This window comes from Mesoplodon bidens (genome assembly GCF_964165515.1).
Source record: "Mesoplodon bidens genome assembly, chromosome: X".
Lineage (NCBI taxonomy): Eukaryota > Metazoa > Chordata > Mammalia > Artiodactyla > Ziphiidae > Mesoplodon > Mesoplodon bidens.
In genome coordinates this window covers 76,349,177-76,367,507 of record NC_138163.1, presented here as the reverse complement: position 1 = coordinate 76,367,507, position 18,331 = coordinate 76,349,177, and the positions used below count along the sequence as shown (strand labels likewise).

Here is an 18,331-nt window from a genome sequence, read left to right as displayed (position 1 = left end):
TGTATTCATTATCAAAAAAGGAGACTTTGATATACATATCATTATTATTTTTTAATTCTAGGCTCCTATCCAGCAGTTTGCAGACAAACTCAGTGGCTACTTTGTTCCTTTTATTGTCATTGTTTCCATTGCTACCCTTTTGGTTTGGATTATAATTGGATTTCTGAATTTTGAAATCGTGGAAACCTACTTTCCTGTAAGTGACTTATAACACCTTTTTTCATATGTAAAACTGAATCTTTTGCATAAGTAATTAATTGGAAAATAATAATTACTGGTATCTTTAACAGACTGGAGTGAGAGGGTGATAAGAATAACATTTGCATTTCTATAAATATAAAAGAAAACATAAAAGGTTTTTTTCATTATGACTTGTGATTTTCCAAAAGCAAGTACAGGCATACCTCGTTTTATTGCACTTTGCTTTATCGTGCTTTGCAGATATTGTGTTTTTTACAAATTGAAGGTTTGTGGCAACCCTGCGTCGAGCAAGTCTATCGACGCCATTTTTCCAACAGCATTATTTTTTAATTAAGGTATGTACATGTTTCTTGAGACATAATGATGTTGCACATTTAGTAGACTACAGTATAGTGTAAACATAACTTTTACATTCATTGGGAAACCAAAGAATTCCTGTGACTCACTTTATTTCGGTGGTCTGGAACTGAACCCACAATATCTCCGAGGTATGCCTATAGTGACCTTTCACATTTTATACTTAGTCTGAGTCCCAGCATGATTTTGCTTTCACAAAGGACAATGGATATATTGAGGAAAATCTTGGGATCTCAGCTCTGCCACATACCATTAGTGTGATCTTAGGTCAACTTAATTTCTCTTTGAGCTTTGGTTTCCTCACCTCTCAAGTGAGATTTTAATAATGCTCATCCAGCATAACTTGCAGTTGTAAAAGTTAGATAAGATGATATATATTAGACACACTTTGTAATTTATTAAATGCTTTATAAATATAATATTAGTGTCTGCTTCTCTCTAGTTCTATGATGTTCTCTAACGTATGGTGTCATAAAGTGGTAAAGTAGACCTGGACTGTACCTCGTGTTAGAGATAAAACCTTTAAGTCACTAAATTTCTCTTATCTTCAGTTTTGTCATCTGTAATATAGTGATAATAATACCTAAATTTCAGGATTGGAATTAGTGTAGGTGAAAACATACACTTATGACATATATGAAAGCATAAGCTTAGATGTCTATGAAAATCCCTTCCAATTCTGTCTCTCTCTATATATATAACTCTTAGATGATCACTTAGTTTAAGTATTTGAGAACTCAGTAAGAACATAGCACTGTAAAACCATTATTATTAAGAAAGTCTTACTTTGTTGTGTTTCTTTCTTTTAAAAATGTCATGCTGTACACTGTTTCATGCTGTTTTTCCCTTCAATTAAAGAACAGGTAGAATCATAACATCTATGTATCTATTCCATGATATGGTCATTAGTATAATATTAAAAAGTTTCTTTAAATGATTCATATTGGTTGAGTACTCATTGAACAAGAGGATTGCTGGGAAGTATTTTGGAACGTGTCTCCTTCAGGAATTTTTCTCATGAGTTCAAGGAGTCTTAGGAGATTTCTCCTAATACTATCGATCATACTTACCCACAGAAGCAAATACTCAATGTCACTAAGAGCTATACTACCAGATGTACTCAGTTCACATGTTTTGTCCAAAAGAATTTTATTGAAATGTGGTGAAGCAACCTTTTCAAACTGGGTGATTTTTTTCATTGTCTTTAAAGAATAGTGTGAAAGACAGCTTTATGGTGTTAATATACAGAAGTACAGAATTATTTTTGTTCAGGATCAAATATGTTGAGAATTAGGTCCTATGTTTGCAGCTATTTTTGGAAGTCCCTATTCTCTCAATATGGGGGGGTTGACTTTTATTATGTTCCTTATATTCACTCCATAGTTTGGAATCAGCAAAATTAAAATCTTGATTTTAGGACTGTTACTTGTTTACCAGTTATGTCAACAATATCTTATATTCATAAAAGAAAAAAAGTGTTTTCTTACTAATAGCTAAAACATATGTTGGTAGCTAAGCAGGATTATGTGTGACTCCAGAATTGTGGTTTTATTTAAATAGAGTTAAGCTTTGTTCCTTTTGTTTTATTCAACTCTGAATCAGTAATCAAAATTCATGCATTTCTTCTCAAGGGCTACAACAGAAGTATCTCCCGAACAGAAACAATAATACGCTTTGCTTTCCAAGCCTCAATCACAGTTCTGTGCATTGCATGCCCCTGTTCACTGGGATTGGCCACTCCAACTGCCGTGATGGTGGGTACAGGAGTAGGCGCTCAAAATGGCATACTAATCAAAGGTGGTGAGCCATTAGAGATGGCTCATAAGGTAAGATACTCCCCAGAACTAAGAGTTGTCTCATTCAAACTGGCAATAGCACCCGTATTGAAAAATAGAGTCTTAAATTATTTCTACATAGCCCATAAGCTGAGCCTCTTCTGGCACTATCGTGAGGGTTGAGGTAGGAAGGGTGTCAGTTTGGTTCTGCTCTGGATTGGCCTTAGTTATATGAGACCTCTAAAACTACTCCAGACCTACTCTCTTTAGAGTAGACCCTGGTGTGGAAAACCTGGAGTCCTATCCCAGCTCAGATTAGACTGGTCTTTAGGGCAGGAAGACACCATAGATATTTGCTCAGGCAATTTGCCCAAGTCTATCAGACTTCTAACCTGTTTGTGTGTGGCTCCATGTTTGTGCTGTTCGCCATTAGATAGGGCTTGCTGTTCCTCTGCCTTTGCTGCCACCAGCTGACAGTTTGCAACTATGACTTGAGGAATATAATCCTGTCCCTGATCTCTCTCCTATTAGAATTTCCATCACAATCTCAATCAAGGCTATTTGACTTAAACTAAAACCATGTTCCTTCTAGTATTTTCTTATTATGAGAATATAAACTATAAAGAGATGCATGTAGTAAACACAGAACACAACTTAGAACAGATTTGGAACCTCATCTAGCCAGTGAATATAGGCTACTAATTTTTATAGTAATTTTAAATTTTGATATGATTTCAAACTTAAATAAAAGTTGCAAGAATAGTATAAAGAACTCCCATATACCCTTTACTGTAGATATGAAGCCCCTTTCCTAAGAACAAGGACAATCTCTTACATAACCACAGTACAAAGATCAAAATCAAGAAGTTGATATTGATATAATACTCTTGTTTAATCTGTTGTCCATATTCCAGTTTCCTCAGCTGACTCCATAATCCTTTATAGCTGTTTTTAATTTCGTCCAGAATCATGCTTTGTATTTAGTTGTCATATCTCTTTTCATCTCGGTTCCTCAAGCTATTCATTTCTCACAGTTCATTATCCGAGTTTACTGTGCGGTGACTATTCTTTAGTTCCAGACTCTTCCTTTTTCCTACCTGGTCTGAGTTTCCCTCGTTGGTTTCCTGAGCTGTCTCTTCTCAGGACAAGCTTCTCATCTAGACTCAATAAAGTCAAAGCAACCCAGAAGGTCTTATCTGGTGCACACTTCAACTTAATTACTTACTTATAATCATTTGCCTACTGCCCAGATTTCCCCTACAGATCTATTCATTAGTACTGAAAGCCTTTCTCTTTACCTAGAAGCACTAGAGGAATCTCTTAATTACCTATTAACAGTCAATTCTTAACAAGTAGTTGTAGTTATTTAACATATGTCCACAGTACATTGAACATTTGCAAGGGAGGGCTATTAGGTGTAACTAAGGATATTTCTTCCCTTTTTCTCACTTCCTTTTATTCTCCCAAAGACAGTTTATTTAATCCAATTAAATCAGAGGTCAGCTTATTAAGAAACAAGATAGTAATGTGTTTGTCAAAGTAAACCTTTTTCTCATTTCTGGAAAGCTGATGTTAAGAATTATCAAGACATATAGGTGCATTGTATTTTGATTTTCTTACAGGTAAAGGTAGTGGTATTTGATAAAACTGGAACCATTACCCATGGAACCCCAGTAGTGAATCAAGTAAAGGTTCTAGTGGAAAGTAACAGAATGCCATGCAATAAGATCCTGGCCATTGTGGGAACTGCTGAAAGTAACAGTGAACACCCTCTAGGAGCAGCCATAACCAAATACTGCAAGCAGGTACAATTTTTCCCTTGTTTATTCATGATTTACATATATAGTTGGTATGAAGCTAGAGAGACTCGTGTTTTCTCATTTTATTTTGTATGTCTTAATTTCTTCATGCAGGAAAGTATAAAGATGAAAACAAAAATTAACTATAACCCTACCACACAGATAACCCCAGTCAACTGAAAAATTAGTATAGAAGTAATACATATTTATGGTAGGAAAATTCAGATAGTTCAGCATTACATAACGAAAAAGGAAAGCCTCATTCCCTGCCTCCTTCCATAATTCCTCTCTCCAAAGTTTAACAAGTATTAACCTGTTAACAGTCTTTTTAAATAACAGCTTTATTGAGGTAAAATTCACATACCATAGAGTTCACCCTTGTAAAGTTACGATTCAATAATTTTTAGTATATTCACAAAAGTGTGCATCTGTTAACCATTTTTAGTTCATATACCAGCATTTATTATTTTTTAAACTTTACATAGAAAGGTGATACAATGACCAATCTTTGGTACCTTTTAAAAAGATTTTATTAAATGATTTTTCCATATCAGGACATATAGATCTGCCTCATTGTTTTTAATGACTATATTGTATTCTATTGTATGATTGGTTTTTTGGCTCTTACAATGTACAGTTAACATCCTTGTCAGCTTTTGCACATTTATCTCTAATGTCCAATGCCTATCAATGCAACTGCTAGATCAAAGGATACATGCAGTTAAATTCTGATGAATATTACCAATGCTCAAATGACAAATACTATCAACACCCACACAAAAAGGTGTACCAGTTTATATTTTCACGAGAAGTTGAATGCCCATTTCCCCACATTCTCACCACCACTTTATTTTTTCCAATTCAATAAGTAAAAAATATTTATTCATTGATAGTTTACTTTGCATTTTTTAAATTATGAATAAGGTTGAGCATCTTTTCACATGTGTATTGGCCATTTGAATTTCTTTTTCTATACCCTGTTTGCTTGTATCCTTTGCCTATTTTTTCATAAGATTGTTTACCTTTTTCTCATCGATTTGCATAAGTTCTTTGTAAATTATCTCACATAGTTTTTCAGTTAGAACGTGGCAGTTTCACCATTGGTGTTGCCATTTCTTTATTTGTTCTTTCCTTTTTACCTATTAACTATTACTGACCTGGCTTCTTTACACCCAAATTAAATAACAGAGAGGATAAAGATATAAAGAGACAGGAAACAGTGATGGTCACCAGAATTCTTTGGCTCATTAAGGACACAGAGTCATACTAGAGAGACCCTCTGGTAACTGAAGGCCCTGTTTTTTGTTACCCTTTTCCCTGTACTGAATAGAAAATCTGACTTGAAAATAGAATTAAATATGTAACTTGTAATTCTCTACTGGAAAGGACAGAGAATATTGATAAACCTTCCACATTTTCTTTCCCTAAAGTTGGTATAAATCTTATAAAGTGGGATTTAAAATAAGTATTGTGAGGTTCTCCTCTAACTTTGAACATTATACACAATGCTCTGTTCTTTCGTCCTTATCAAAAACCTACTGTCAAATAGGCAATGATAAGTGACAGTTTTATTCTAAACATTCAGAATTAACCAGGCATGTAGATTGTGTCTAAACATTTAGAATTAACCAGCAGTAATCTTTGATCTTGCTAATGAGGACCTTGGATTATTAGAACAGCAGAGGAAATCCTTCTGTTTCTATCTGTTAGGAGCTGGACACTGAAACCTTGGGTACCTGCATAGATTTCCAGGTTGTGCCAGGCTGTGGTATTAGCTGTAAAGTCACCAATATCGAAGGCTTGCTACACAAGGATAACTGGAAGATAGAGGAAAATAATATTAAAAATGCATCCCTGGTTCAAATAGATACAAGTAATGAACAGTCATCAACTTCATCTTCCATGATTATTGACGCCCAGCTCTCAAGTAAGCTAATTTTCTTTGTAGTACCAATTATGGGACAGTTATTAACAGATGTCTAACTTTATAATCTGAACTGTTATATAAGAAACAAGATTGGTGTCATGGTTTCATTTTCGTAAATCAGTTTCACTGTAGGCCTTCTAATTATTTTACTCAGTTACTCAAGAACATTTTTCAACTGTGCTCCTTGATTACAGTAGAGGGTGATAAAGTCTAGTCTTAGCTGATCTTCCATCTTTTAGTTCAGCTTTCTTTCTTTTATTTCTCACCACAGTTGCTCCAAACCTTTTGTATCCTTCACAAGCTCCTATGGCCTTCCCCCTATTTCCCTAAATTGTCCTGCTTATTTTTCACACAGAAATTTAAGGTTCTCAGACATGTGTTATTTCAGGGTTTTTTGCTTAGAATGTTTCCTTTTTCAGGGAAAGAAGTATCCCTCATCTTGCCTAATGAATCCCCTCATCTTTGCCCTAGATCCCACCCTCTCTTGATTCCTCAGGGACCTCATGCTCTGTTATGTCCCCTTGCTTCTTTTTTTTTCCAACTCTCTGTCATAGCTCCTTCTCCTAAACATATAAACATTTCTTCCATCAAAATCACTGTATTCTTGGGCTTCCCTGGTGGCGCAGTGGTTGAGAGTCCGCCTGCCGATGCAGGGGACATGGGTTCGTGCCCCAGTCCAGGAGGATCCCACATGCCGCGGAGCAGCTGGGCCCGTGAGCCATGGCCGCTGAGCCTGCGCGTCCGGAGCCTGTGCTCCGCAACGGGAGAGGCCACGGCAGTGAGAGGCCCGCATACCACAAAAAAAAAAAAAAAAAAAAAAAAATCACTGTATTCCCATCTAGATTTTATCCTACCTGTCTTTCTTTTCCTTAATATCCAAGCTTCTAGAAAGAGTAGTCTAGGCTGGCTGAATTCACTTCTTCACTGCACAGTTTGGCTTCTGCCCCATCCATACTAGTGAAACTGTTTTAAGTCCACTGGTGATCTCATTTAGTCCCCTCTCCAGTGGTCACTTTTCAGTCTTCATTGCTGTATGACCTCGCTAAGGCATTTGACAGTATTGACCATTTCTTCTTTCCTAAAATGTTTTTCTCCCTTGATTCCATGACCCTGCTTTCTCTAGATTCTCCTCTCACCTACCTGGCTGTTCTTTCTAATCCTCTTCTGATTCCTCTTTTCTCCTGCTCTCACATGTTGGGTGTCCTCAGAGTTTTGTTCTTTGTCTTTTGTTCATCTTACGTACTCTTTCTGTGCAGTCTTTTTTCTTTTAATTTTTTTTTTATTTTTTGGCTGTGTTGGGTCTTCATTGCTGCACACTGGCTTTCTCTAGTTGCGGCAACCGGGGGCTACTCTTTGTTGTGTTACATAGGCTTCTCATTGCAGTGGCTTCTCTTTGCTGCAGAGCACGGGCTCTAGGCATGTGAGCTTCAGTAGTTGTGTCACGTGGGCTCAGTAGTTGTGGCTTGCAGGCTCCAGAGGGCAGGCTCAGTAGTTGTGGCGCATGGGCTTAGTTGCTCCACAGCATGTGGGATCTTCCTGGACCAGGGCTCGAACCCATGTCCGCTGCATTGGCAGGCAGATTCCCAACCACTGCACCACCAGGCAAGTCCTCTCTGTTCAGTCTTGTTCATGCTTATCACTTATTCTACCACGTGTAGGTTTCCACTGCCCCTCTAAAATCCATATCTGCAGCCAAGGCCAGTTTCCCGAGTTTCCTGTTGGTCTATCCATCTGACCAAAAACATGCTATACATACCTAAGTGTGCCAGCACCCCCCTACCCATCTGTGCTTGAGTAATTTTTCTAACATGCAAACCTGAGTATATCACTTTCTGACTAATACCTTTTATTGCAGTGGTTTATAACCTATTTTTGAATCACAAACCTTTGGAGGAAGGTGGTAAAAGCTATGCCCACCACTCAGAAAACTTCTGTTTTGGACATTTGTATGTATCCAAAAGCCCCTCCATGGAAATCTGTTAAGGACCCTGGCTTTACAGGCTCTCCATCTCCAACAGGACAGAGTCCAGTCTCTGTGGATTTTGTTCAAGAGCTGTTCCCCATGATACATCTCCTGCCTGCCTGCACCACCCATCTTGTCTTTTTCCACTGTCACCCATGTACACTGAGTTTCGTCCATATGGAACTACTTAGAGTTTCTACGTACATCGTGCCATTTCATGCTCATTAGATCAGCTCATTTGCTATTTTCTCATCTTTGAAGACTTAGCTCACATCTCTCTTTAGTGAAGCCTTCACTGACTGACATACATAGGCAGAGATATTTGCTCTTCTTTTTTAGTCATAACTGTACTTAATCTCTAGATGTGCTAGGCACACTGCATGAGAATTCTTTATTTACCTGCCTGTTTATACTAAACTCTGATTTCTTTATTATCTGTCTGTGAACTCACAGTATCAAGCACACCGACACACAGTAATTTCATTCACCTGACAGGTTTTATTAAGCACTGTTCAAGACACTAAAGAATCAACAGTGAGCAAAATAGACGAAGTCCCTATGTCATGGAGTTTACATTCCTGGTGGGAGAACACAAGACAGTGAGCAAATAAGCAAACATAGTCTGTCTGATGGAGATAGTGCTGTGAAGAAAATGAAGAAGGGCAAGAGATATAAGGAATGCTGGGAGTAGCAGGTCCTGTTGATATAGGCTGGTCAGGGTAGGCCTCATTGAGAAGACGGTGTTTGAGCAGAAACCTGAGGAGGGGGAGGGGAAAAGTTATGTGAATATCTGTGATGAGAGCATTCCAGGAAGGAGAAATGTTAAGTACAGAAGGCTTGAGTCAGGAGTGTGCTTGACTAGTTTAAGGAACAAAGTTGCCAGAACGGAGTAAATGAATGGGAAGGAGGTAAGGGATGAGGTAAAGACATTGAAAGGACTTTGGCTTTTACCCTGAGATGGAAAGCCGTTGGAGAGTTTTGAGCATAGGAGTGACAGAATCTGACTTAATGTTTAAAAAGTATTATTTGGGCTGCTCTGGGAAAAATACACTGTTGCAGGGGGTAGGGGGAAGGGCAGAAGCAGGGAGATAAGTTAGTGGGCTATTGCCATAATCCAGGTGAAAGATAATGGTGGCTTGGACCAGTGTGCTAACAGTAGAGGCCGTTAAGAAGTGGTCAAATTCTGGACATATCTTTTTTTTTTTTGGCTGCATGACATGTCTTGTGGGGTTTTAGTCCCTGACCGGGAATTGAACCCGTGCTCCCTGCAACAAAAGCTTGGAGTCCTAACCACTGGACCACCAGGGAATTCCCCTCGATGTGAGCTGGCTGACAGATCTCACAGACTGGAAATGGGGAATTAGGCCAAAGTTTGTGGCCTAAGCAATTTAGAAGGATGGAGTTACCATTTAAACAAGATGGAGAAGATCACAGGAGGGGCAATATTGAGGAAAAGAGTTCGGTTTTTGATATGTTAAGTTTGAGTGCCTGTTAGGTATTCAAGTGGAGATGTCGTATAAATGGAACTATCAAGGAGGCAGGTGGCTGCACAAGTCTGGAGTTCCAAGGAAACAAACTGGGTTGGAGATGTAGACTTGGGAGTCATCCACTTATAGATCTGTGCTGGCCAATATGGTAGCCACTAGTTACATGTGACTATTTAAGTTTAAATTAATTAAAATTTAATTTAATTTAAAATTCAGCCCTTCAGCCATACTAGTCACTTTTCAGTGCTCAATAGCCGCATGTTGTTAGTGGCTACTGTATTAAACAGAGCAGATGTACAACATTTCCATCATCACAAAAAGTTCTGTTGGACAGCGCTGATATAGATGGTATTTAAAGCCATGAGACTAGATAAAATCATCAAGGAGTTGGGAATTCCCTGGTGGTCCAGTGGTTAGGACTTGGCACTTTCACTGCCATGGGCCGGGGTTCGATCACTGGTCGGGGAACTAAGCTACCACAAGCTGCGAGGTGTGGCCAAAAAAAAAATCATCAAGGAGTGAGAGTAGATAGAGGGGGAATGAGATTAAACCTGAAGAGGTTTAAGGACTGAGACCTGCAACACTACAAATTAAGAGGTCAGGGAGATGAAGAAGGATCAGCAAAGAAGACAGAAGAAGTGGTGAGTGAGGAGGTAGCTCATAAGATGTGGTGATCTAGAAGCCAAATGAAGAAAGTATTTCAAGGCAAGAATGATCAACTGTATTAAAATGCTGCTAGTAGGGCAAGTAAGATGAGGACGAAGAATTACCCATTAGATTTATTAAAGATCACTGGTGTACTGTATGAACAATTCTTTGGAGTAACAGAGACAAAAGCTGTATTTGAGTGGGTTCACAAGAGAATGGGAAGGTATGAATTGGAGGGCAGCCGATAGAGACAACACTTTTGAGAAGTTTTGCTATGAACAGAAGCAGAGAAATGGGGTAGTAGCTAGAGAGGTAAATGAGATCAAGGGAGGGTTGTTCCATTTTCTTTTGTAAAGATAGGACTATGTACAGCAGAAATAGAAAATATGATTATGCAGGAGAGAGGGGAGAATTGTTGGAGAGACGTTCTAAAATAGGCAAAGGGGGACTTCCCTGGTGGTCCAGTGGTTAAGACTCCGCACTCCCGATGCAGGGGGCCTGGACTCGATCCCTGGTCAGGGAACTAGATCCCACATGCTGCAACTAAGAGCCCTCATGCCGCAACTAAAGATCCTGCATGTTGCAACTAAAGATTCTGCATGCTGCAACGAAGATCCTGTGTGCTGCAACTAAGACCCGGCACAGCCGAATAAATAAATAAATAAATATAAAATAGGCAAAGGAGGGGGATCTAGTATGCAAGTGGAGAAGTTGCCCTTAAATAGGAGTAGGGGCCGTTTATAATAACAGAAGAGAGGCTAGATCAGTATGTACACAGGCACAGGCAGTTGGGTAGATGCGGCAATAAGAGCTTGTGGAAGTTCTCTTCTGATTGCTTTTATTTTCTTCCTGAAGTAGGAAGCAGAGTCATCATCTGGTATGAGAATGGGAGAAGGAAAGGTATAAAGTAGCCATCTAGAAGGAATGGAGAATGAATGGACTAGGGAAATGTAGTAGAATAGCCAGGCATCACTAAGGGCGCACTTAAAGTTAGTGGTCACACACTTAAAATGAGACATCAGTATGGTTGTGTGTTCTTGTCCAACACTGATGGTTGTACTGATGCACAATAAATATTTTTAATTTAATTCAGTTGCTATGGAAGATCATAAGGAAGGGTCACATGGAAAGCGTCACCAAGAAAATAACGTTTGAACTGGCTCTTAAAGAATATATATGATGCAGTTTGGTATTTGAAGAGGAGGGATGAGGACCTCCAGGTGGTCCTCACTCTTCATGTGCAAAGGCCCAGAGGCATGGAAGAACAGAGTATGTTCCTTGAACATTTGGAAATCACTGTTGTAGGCTGTTTTCTACCAAAAAACCAATGTAGTGACTGTGCAAGATTAGAGAGGAAGACTGTCCCTAAAGGGTTGTTATAAATATTAAACAAGTTCACTAAATGTAATTTCTGTACTTTCTTCAGATGCTCTTAATGCTCAGCAGTACAAAGTTCTTATTGGTAACCGGGAGTGGATGATTAGAAATGGTCTTGTCATTAATAACGATGTAAACGATTCCATGACTGAACATGAGAGAAAAGGTCGGACTGCTGTATTGGTAGCAGTTGATGGTAAGGTTTTCCTTAAATACACTATGACTCAGTGTCATGATTTCACTTGTTTTCTGTGTATTTTTGAGAGACATCTGAACTATGAGGGTTATTCAGAAGCAGCCTGAATGCAAAGTAAAAATGTCAGCAATACATAATTGTTACTGATTAATTTAAAATTCTCTTGCATTTGCCTGGCTTTGTTATTTTCCTCCGTAGCCTATGGTTTTAAAAAAAGCTAATCAGGGCTTCCCTGGTGGCGCAGTGGCTGAGAGTCCGCCTGCCGATGCAGGGGACACGGGTTCGTGCCCCGGTCCGGGAGGATCCCACATGCCGCGGAGCGGCTGGGCCTGTGGGTCGTGGCCGCTGAGCCTGCGCGTCCGGAGCCTGTGCTCCGCAACGGGAGAGGCCACACCAGTGGGAGGCCCGCATACCGCAAAAAAAAAAAAAAAAAAAAAACAACTAATCAAGGATTTTTTTTAAAACCTAAAAATAACATTATAGCAAAGTAAAAGAATATTCATAATCTCATCATCTAAACAAAATGTCAGGTTTTTTTTTTTTTTTGGCGGTATGTGGGCCTCTCATTGTTGTGGCCTCTCCCGTTGCAAAGCACAGGCTCCGGACGCGCAGGCTCATCAGCCATGGCTCACAGGCCCAGCCGCTCCGTGGCATGTGGGATCTTCCCAGACCGGGACACGAACCCGTGTCCCCTGCATCGGCAGGCGGACTCTCAACCACTGCACCACCAGGGAAGCCCAACAAAATGTCAGTTTTAATTGACATTTCTGGATATATATTCATACACATCACACAGAATTACAATATTAGTACATATACTGTTTATAAATGGGTACATTTTATTTTATGTAAATTTTACCTCAAAGTTGAATAAAAATTTAAAATTCCTTGTACACATACTGTTTCATTTTATCTTATTTTATTTAATAGTAAATATTTCCAATTGTATTTTAATGTGGCACCATTTATCATACTTATACACTATGACTAACTTAATCATTCCCCTGTTGGAAATTTAAGCTACTCCTAATATTTTATTATTATAAGTAACACCACAGTGAACATCTTTCAGGTTTTAGGTATTTTGTTAAATTATTTCTTAGGGTACATTTCTAGCTGTGAGATTAATTAGTCAACATTTATAATCCTTGCTAAGTATGAAGGCAGTATCTTACTATGGCCTTTTTAGGCCCAGGAAGAAGCAGAAAATACCATTTATTTTTGTTTTTAAAATAGCTACTTATAGTGATTTTTTTCCCAGTATAAAATGCCAGTTTTGTTTCCATCCACCCCTTCACCTTAAAAAGGGTGAAGTATGAGTTTTCAGTTTCATTTGCCTTTAAATTAGCTAAAGTGTTTGGGACTATTGGCCAATACTTCTCTAAAGAAAAAAAATAAGTCTTTTAGTATCCAGTAAAGTCTCTTCAGTTTCCTATCATTACCTTCATTAGTAAGCCCTACCTCACTCTGTGAAATTTTCACAACCAAGTATGGAGGCTTGTTGCAGGGTTTGTGGTATAAAGTCTATGTGGTCTTGGAGATATTTTGAGTTAAGCCAAGTCCTGAACAACTTCACTTAACAAAATTCATTTCTTTCTGAAATTTTAAGTCAGAATATTATTCTGCTTTCACCACATTCCAAATTCTATCTTCTGGTGCTCCTATATTAGATGAGCTGTGCGGCTTGGTAGCTATCGCTGATACAGTGAAGCCTGAAGCAGAATTGGCAGTCCATATTCTGAAATCTATGGGCTTAGAAGTAGTTCTGATGACTGGAGACAACAGTAAAACAGCTAGATCTATTGCTTCTCAGGTAATGGGTTTACTTAGTTGTTGGGGTGGGAGTATGTGGTAACTTCTCATTCTTCACATACATTTCCTTTCTTGCCTTCAGCTGCTAAAGAAGTCATTTACCTATTATTTTCATGATCCCTGAGTAGCCATATCTGGTTCCTTAAAGAAAAATTGGCATACTATGCAGGAAGGACTTTAGGTTTTGTCTGGAACTGTTATAAGTAAAAAACTATTTGCTTAGTTCATGGGATGCTTGAGTGACATTGTACACAGTTTCTGTTGATGCTTCCTTTGAAATGTTGCTGATAGTCTCCACCGGTGCTGCCAGCCTAAGCCAGGCTCTCATCCTCTCATGCCTAAAGTACAGCAGTAGCTCCACGCACGTTCCTCTCTAGTCCATCCTGGATACCACTGATAGAACCATCTTCCATAGCATTCTTCTGCTACTCACCCCCACATTTGCCTTCCCTCTAAAACTTTTCTCATATTAGTCTTTTCTATTTTGGAATGCCTTCTCCCCTCTTCCATTAAATAATAAAGATAATATATAAATACATTCTTGTATAAAAAATACAGAAGCCTATAAAGTAAAATGTTTAAGTCACCATTTTCCCAAGCCTCCCTGTCCAGCCCTATCCCCTTACACTTTTTCATATGCTTATATGTTCATATACAGATATATAGTTCTGGTATTTTGAACATAAATTGCATCATTTTTGTACAACTTGTTCAGCAGTTTGCTTTCTTTCAGATAGCAATATATATGCCTTGGAGCTTTGTCCATGTCTGAACATATAAAGTTATTTCATTCTTTCTACATCATTGCATTGAATTCCATAGTACGGATGCATCATAATGTACTTAACCATTCCTCTAATAAAAAAATAATTTATGTGGTTTTGAAAATTTTGTTTTACAAATAAGGCAGTAATATACATCCTTGGACATACTTCTTTTTATACATGTACAGGTATGTCCAAAATATAGCTAGGGGTGGAATTGCTGAACCAAATGACATGCACACTTTGATAGATGCTGCCAAATACCCTCCAAAAAGACAGTACCAACTTACACACCCACCAACAGTGTATAAGAGAGCTCATTTCCCCATATCCTTACTCTCCCTGGATATTATTAATCTCTTACAATTTGGACATTTGGTAGGTGGAAACTGATGGCTCATCATTGCCGAGTTATATTTCAGGTACTCAGTAATATTGCTTGAAGTGAATGGAGTTTATTTTTGCCCATGTAGGTTGGCATTACTAAGGTGTTTGCTGAAGTTCTACCTTCCCACAAGGTTGCTAAGGTGAAGCAACTTCAAGAGGAGGGGAACCGGGTAGCAATGGTAGGAGATGGAATCAATGACTCCCCAGCTCTGGCGATGGCTAATGTTGGAATTGCCATTGGCACAGGCACAGATGTAGCCATTGAAGCAGCCGATGTGGTTTTGATACGGGTAAGTCCTATGGTCTGACCTTTGAGGAGTGTGAGACTGCTCTACATGGTCAGGGATAGTGTCGTATATTGAACAAAATGATTGTGCCCTTCGAAGTCCTATGCTCCTAGCCATTGAGACTGGGAGAGTTCAAGATGGAAGTATGAGAAGTCTTAGTAATTACTTCCAGACTTTCTCATTTCAGTGAAGCAAATGAGAATGACAAGCTTCTAAAGTGAAGCATTAGATTTGGGAATATACTTATAATACTCTTATCTTCAACAAATACTTGCTGAGGTTATTTTAGTGGGATTTAGTCCCTGTACCAGCATACAACCCTAAAAGTATTTTCAGAACCCTGAGAAAAATTCCTGAAAAACCCCTCCCAAGACAGCCTCAAATTTTTAGCAATATCTCAGATTTGTAGTTAATTCACATATTACCGTAAAGTACACATCATCTTCGGTATACACAGTATCAAATACAAGTTACTGGTCAAGTTACAGTCTCTTGCTAATATCACAAATATTTCTGTTCTCAGAATGATCTTCTGGATGTAGTGGCAAGTATTGATTTATCAAGGAAGACAGTCAAGAGGATTCGGATAAATTTTGTCTTTGCTCTAATTTATAATCTGATTGGAATTCCCATAGCTGCTGGTATGTGACAGTTAACTTGTATTGCTTTTTTCATGAAGTCGTTAGAGGCCTACCGTATTGGAAGTTTTAGTCTTCTTGTTATTAGTTTTGAGCCCAGTTTTGTATGTAGCCTGCTGGTATGGTGAGAGGTAATATTAAAATCAATAATTTAAATTTTCAGCATGTTCATTATGGCCTAGAATGTATAAGCCTTCTGATAGGTTTATTTTATTTTTTACCTTATTTTTACCTTCAACTTTGTATTTTGAAATTTTCAAATGTACATAAACAAGGAGAAAAATGATACAATAAAACAATATACCCTTCACTGAAATTCACCAGTTAATAATATTTTGCCACATTGCTTCATCTCTTTATCCATATACTCTCACACACATAAGTACTTATTTGCTTACTCATTTAGTTTTTGCTGAAGAGAATAAATTTACCTTTAATCTCACTACCTGAATACAACTACTGTTGGTATTTTAGTATACGTCTTTCTGGTCTTTTTTTACTCTGTATTGGTTTTTGTCTTGTTTCATTGTTGTAATTATAGCATTCAGAGAATTTTCTTAATGTTCTAATAGCCAACAGTTTTTTTTTTTAAGTTTGGGAACCAGATGTGAGAAAGACAGAGAGAGAAATTGAACAAAGGAATACGACCAAGAAAAAGCAGTTTACAATTATTTAATAAGCATCCGATCATCCCCATTACTTAGGGGCTTGGTAGATGTTAGTATTAGTAATAACATAAGAAAAATAGTTATCACTTTCTTCTTGTTCTATCTGGTTTGAGAGCCAAAGAAGGACATGAGATAACATGAGAACAATTACAAAGCTATTTATCAACAGGGACACACAGATGGAGAGGACAAAGAGTAAAAGAACAAAGTCCAGAGAGATTAATTCATGGAGCAAGTTATTTTTTAAAAATTATACAAGTAATATATGGTCACTGTATAAAAAGTAGAAAAAATACAGATAAGCACATAAAAAATTACAAGTACAGTAAGTCTATCTCATCCCCATCATATGAACAAATTTTAAAATGTCTGTCAAAACCAAGTGTGGATGAGTTTGTAGAATATGAACTCTCATACACTATTGGAGGGTTTGTGATCTGGTACAGCCACTTTGGAGAGCAACTGAGAAATATCTACCTAAAGTTGAAGGTGTGCCTATGTTATAATCTAGCTGTTTCACCTCTAGGTATATACCCTAGGGAAATTCTCAAACACGTGCACAGGGCGGCATGTACAAGAATGTCCACAGCAACACTCTATTAGTGAAAAATTGACAACGACATAAATCTCTACCAACAGGAGGATAAATTGCTGAATAAATATTAAAGAAGGAAATTATTTGTATATATGTATTAGGAACACAGTGGTAATCTGTTTAGTACTGTTTGGTCTAACTAATCCAAACTTGTTTTCTAGGAGTTTTTATGCCCATTGGTTTGGTTTTGCAGCCCTGGATGGGATCTGCTGCAATGGCTGCTTCATCTGTTTCAGTAGTACTTTCTTCACTCCTCCTTAAACTGTAAGTATGATGGCTCGCTCACGCTTCTCTTTTATATTCCTTTTATCACCCACAGTCAGTCTTGCTAGGTTTTATTCTTGTATTGATCAATGATAAGCCCAAACTGTTCTTAATAATAAATGTTAACTACGTAATTATCACCTTATGTAGTATATACAGAGCAACCACAAGCACTGAGTGGGGTAAAATCTAGTACACTGGCTCTCAGAAGTAAGATTTCTGATCATGTGACCTCACACAACTCCTTTTGACCACCTTTATACATTTCAAACCAGGTTAATCTCTTTTCATTTTTGAATGTAACAAGCGGCTAGTTCGCATTTGATTATTTCAAACTAGTATACTTTTGCATCTTTTCAGTTACAGGAAACCAACTTATGAGAATTATGAACTACATGCCCGAGGCCAGATGGGACAGAAAAGTCCTTCAGAAATAAGTGTTCATGTTGGAATAGATGATACCTCAAGAAATTCTCCTAAACTGGGTTTGCTGGACCGGATTGTTAATTACAGCAGAGCCTCCATAAACTCACTGCTGTCTGATAAACGATCACTGAACAGTGTTGGTACCAGTGAACCTGACAAGCACTCACTCCTGGTGGGAGACTGCAGGGAAGATGACGACAGTGCGTTGTAACAGGCCACAGAGAGTGCTGCTAGATGATGTTGTTCTGCACTGACACAGCATTCATGGTCACCTTAGCTTTTTAAAATATTGCAGGGCTTTATGTTGGTCTCATGCTCTTATGTTACGGAATCTATTTGAATTGCATTTGTCTAATGGCAAAAATATCTTTTTCAGGGCATCAGCTCGGAACCTAGCTTTATTGAAAATGGATTTCCAGTATTTTTTGTTTTCACTAGCAACAGATAAGGTAGACCAGGGAGGTTTACAAGTCCTACAACTGAAGATTGCTGAATTGCTGCTAAAGTCATAGATAATTTTTATTTGACCAAAAAAAAAAGTTCAAGAAAAGATCATTGAAAATTTGAAGATTTGAGCACATAATCTTGAGGAGATCCTCGAGCCCTCCTCCTTGCCAGATTGGGGAGCAACGGCTTTCAAAGCACTGTATAAAGAATCCTGTTTTAGAAGCAAAATGGTAGCAACTGTTTAAAAATAGACAGGCCTATTTATTACAGGCTTTCTTTCCCCCTTCTTCTCCCTGCATCTTTGTCTTTGCCA

General features: G+C 38.2%; 1 protein-coding gene across 1 annotated transcript in view; it reads left to right on the top strand.

Annotated features, from left to right (window-relative positions):
- Nucleotides 1-18,121, top strand: part of ATP7A (ATPase copper transporting alpha) — an 80,585-nt gene extending 62,464 nt beyond the window's left edge. Inside the window, exons 13-22 of the mRNA XM_081222792.1 lie at nucleotides 62-196; nucleotides 2,190-2,384; nucleotides 3,956-4,138; nucleotides 5,843-6,059; nucleotides 11,584-11,730; nucleotides 13,401-13,543; nucleotides 14,780-14,983; nucleotides 15,504-15,621; nucleotides 17,043-17,145; nucleotides 17,506-18,121. Of these exons, the coding sequence (XP_081078918.1) occupies nucleotides 62-196; nucleotides 2,190-2,384; nucleotides 3,956-4,138; nucleotides 5,843-6,059; nucleotides 11,584-11,730; nucleotides 13,401-13,543; nucleotides 14,780-14,983; nucleotides 15,504-15,621; nucleotides 17,043-17,145; nucleotides 17,506-17,782 (1,722 nt within the window). The 3' untranslated portion in view covers nucleotides 17,783-18,121. The remainder of the gene's footprint in view (nucleotides 1-61; nucleotides 197-2,189; nucleotides 2,385-3,955; nucleotides 4,139-5,842; nucleotides 6,060-11,583; nucleotides 11,731-13,400; nucleotides 13,544-14,779; nucleotides 14,984-15,503; nucleotides 15,622-17,042; nucleotides 17,146-17,505) is intronic.
- The last annotated feature ends 210 nt before the right edge of the window (nucleotides 18,122-18,331 follow it).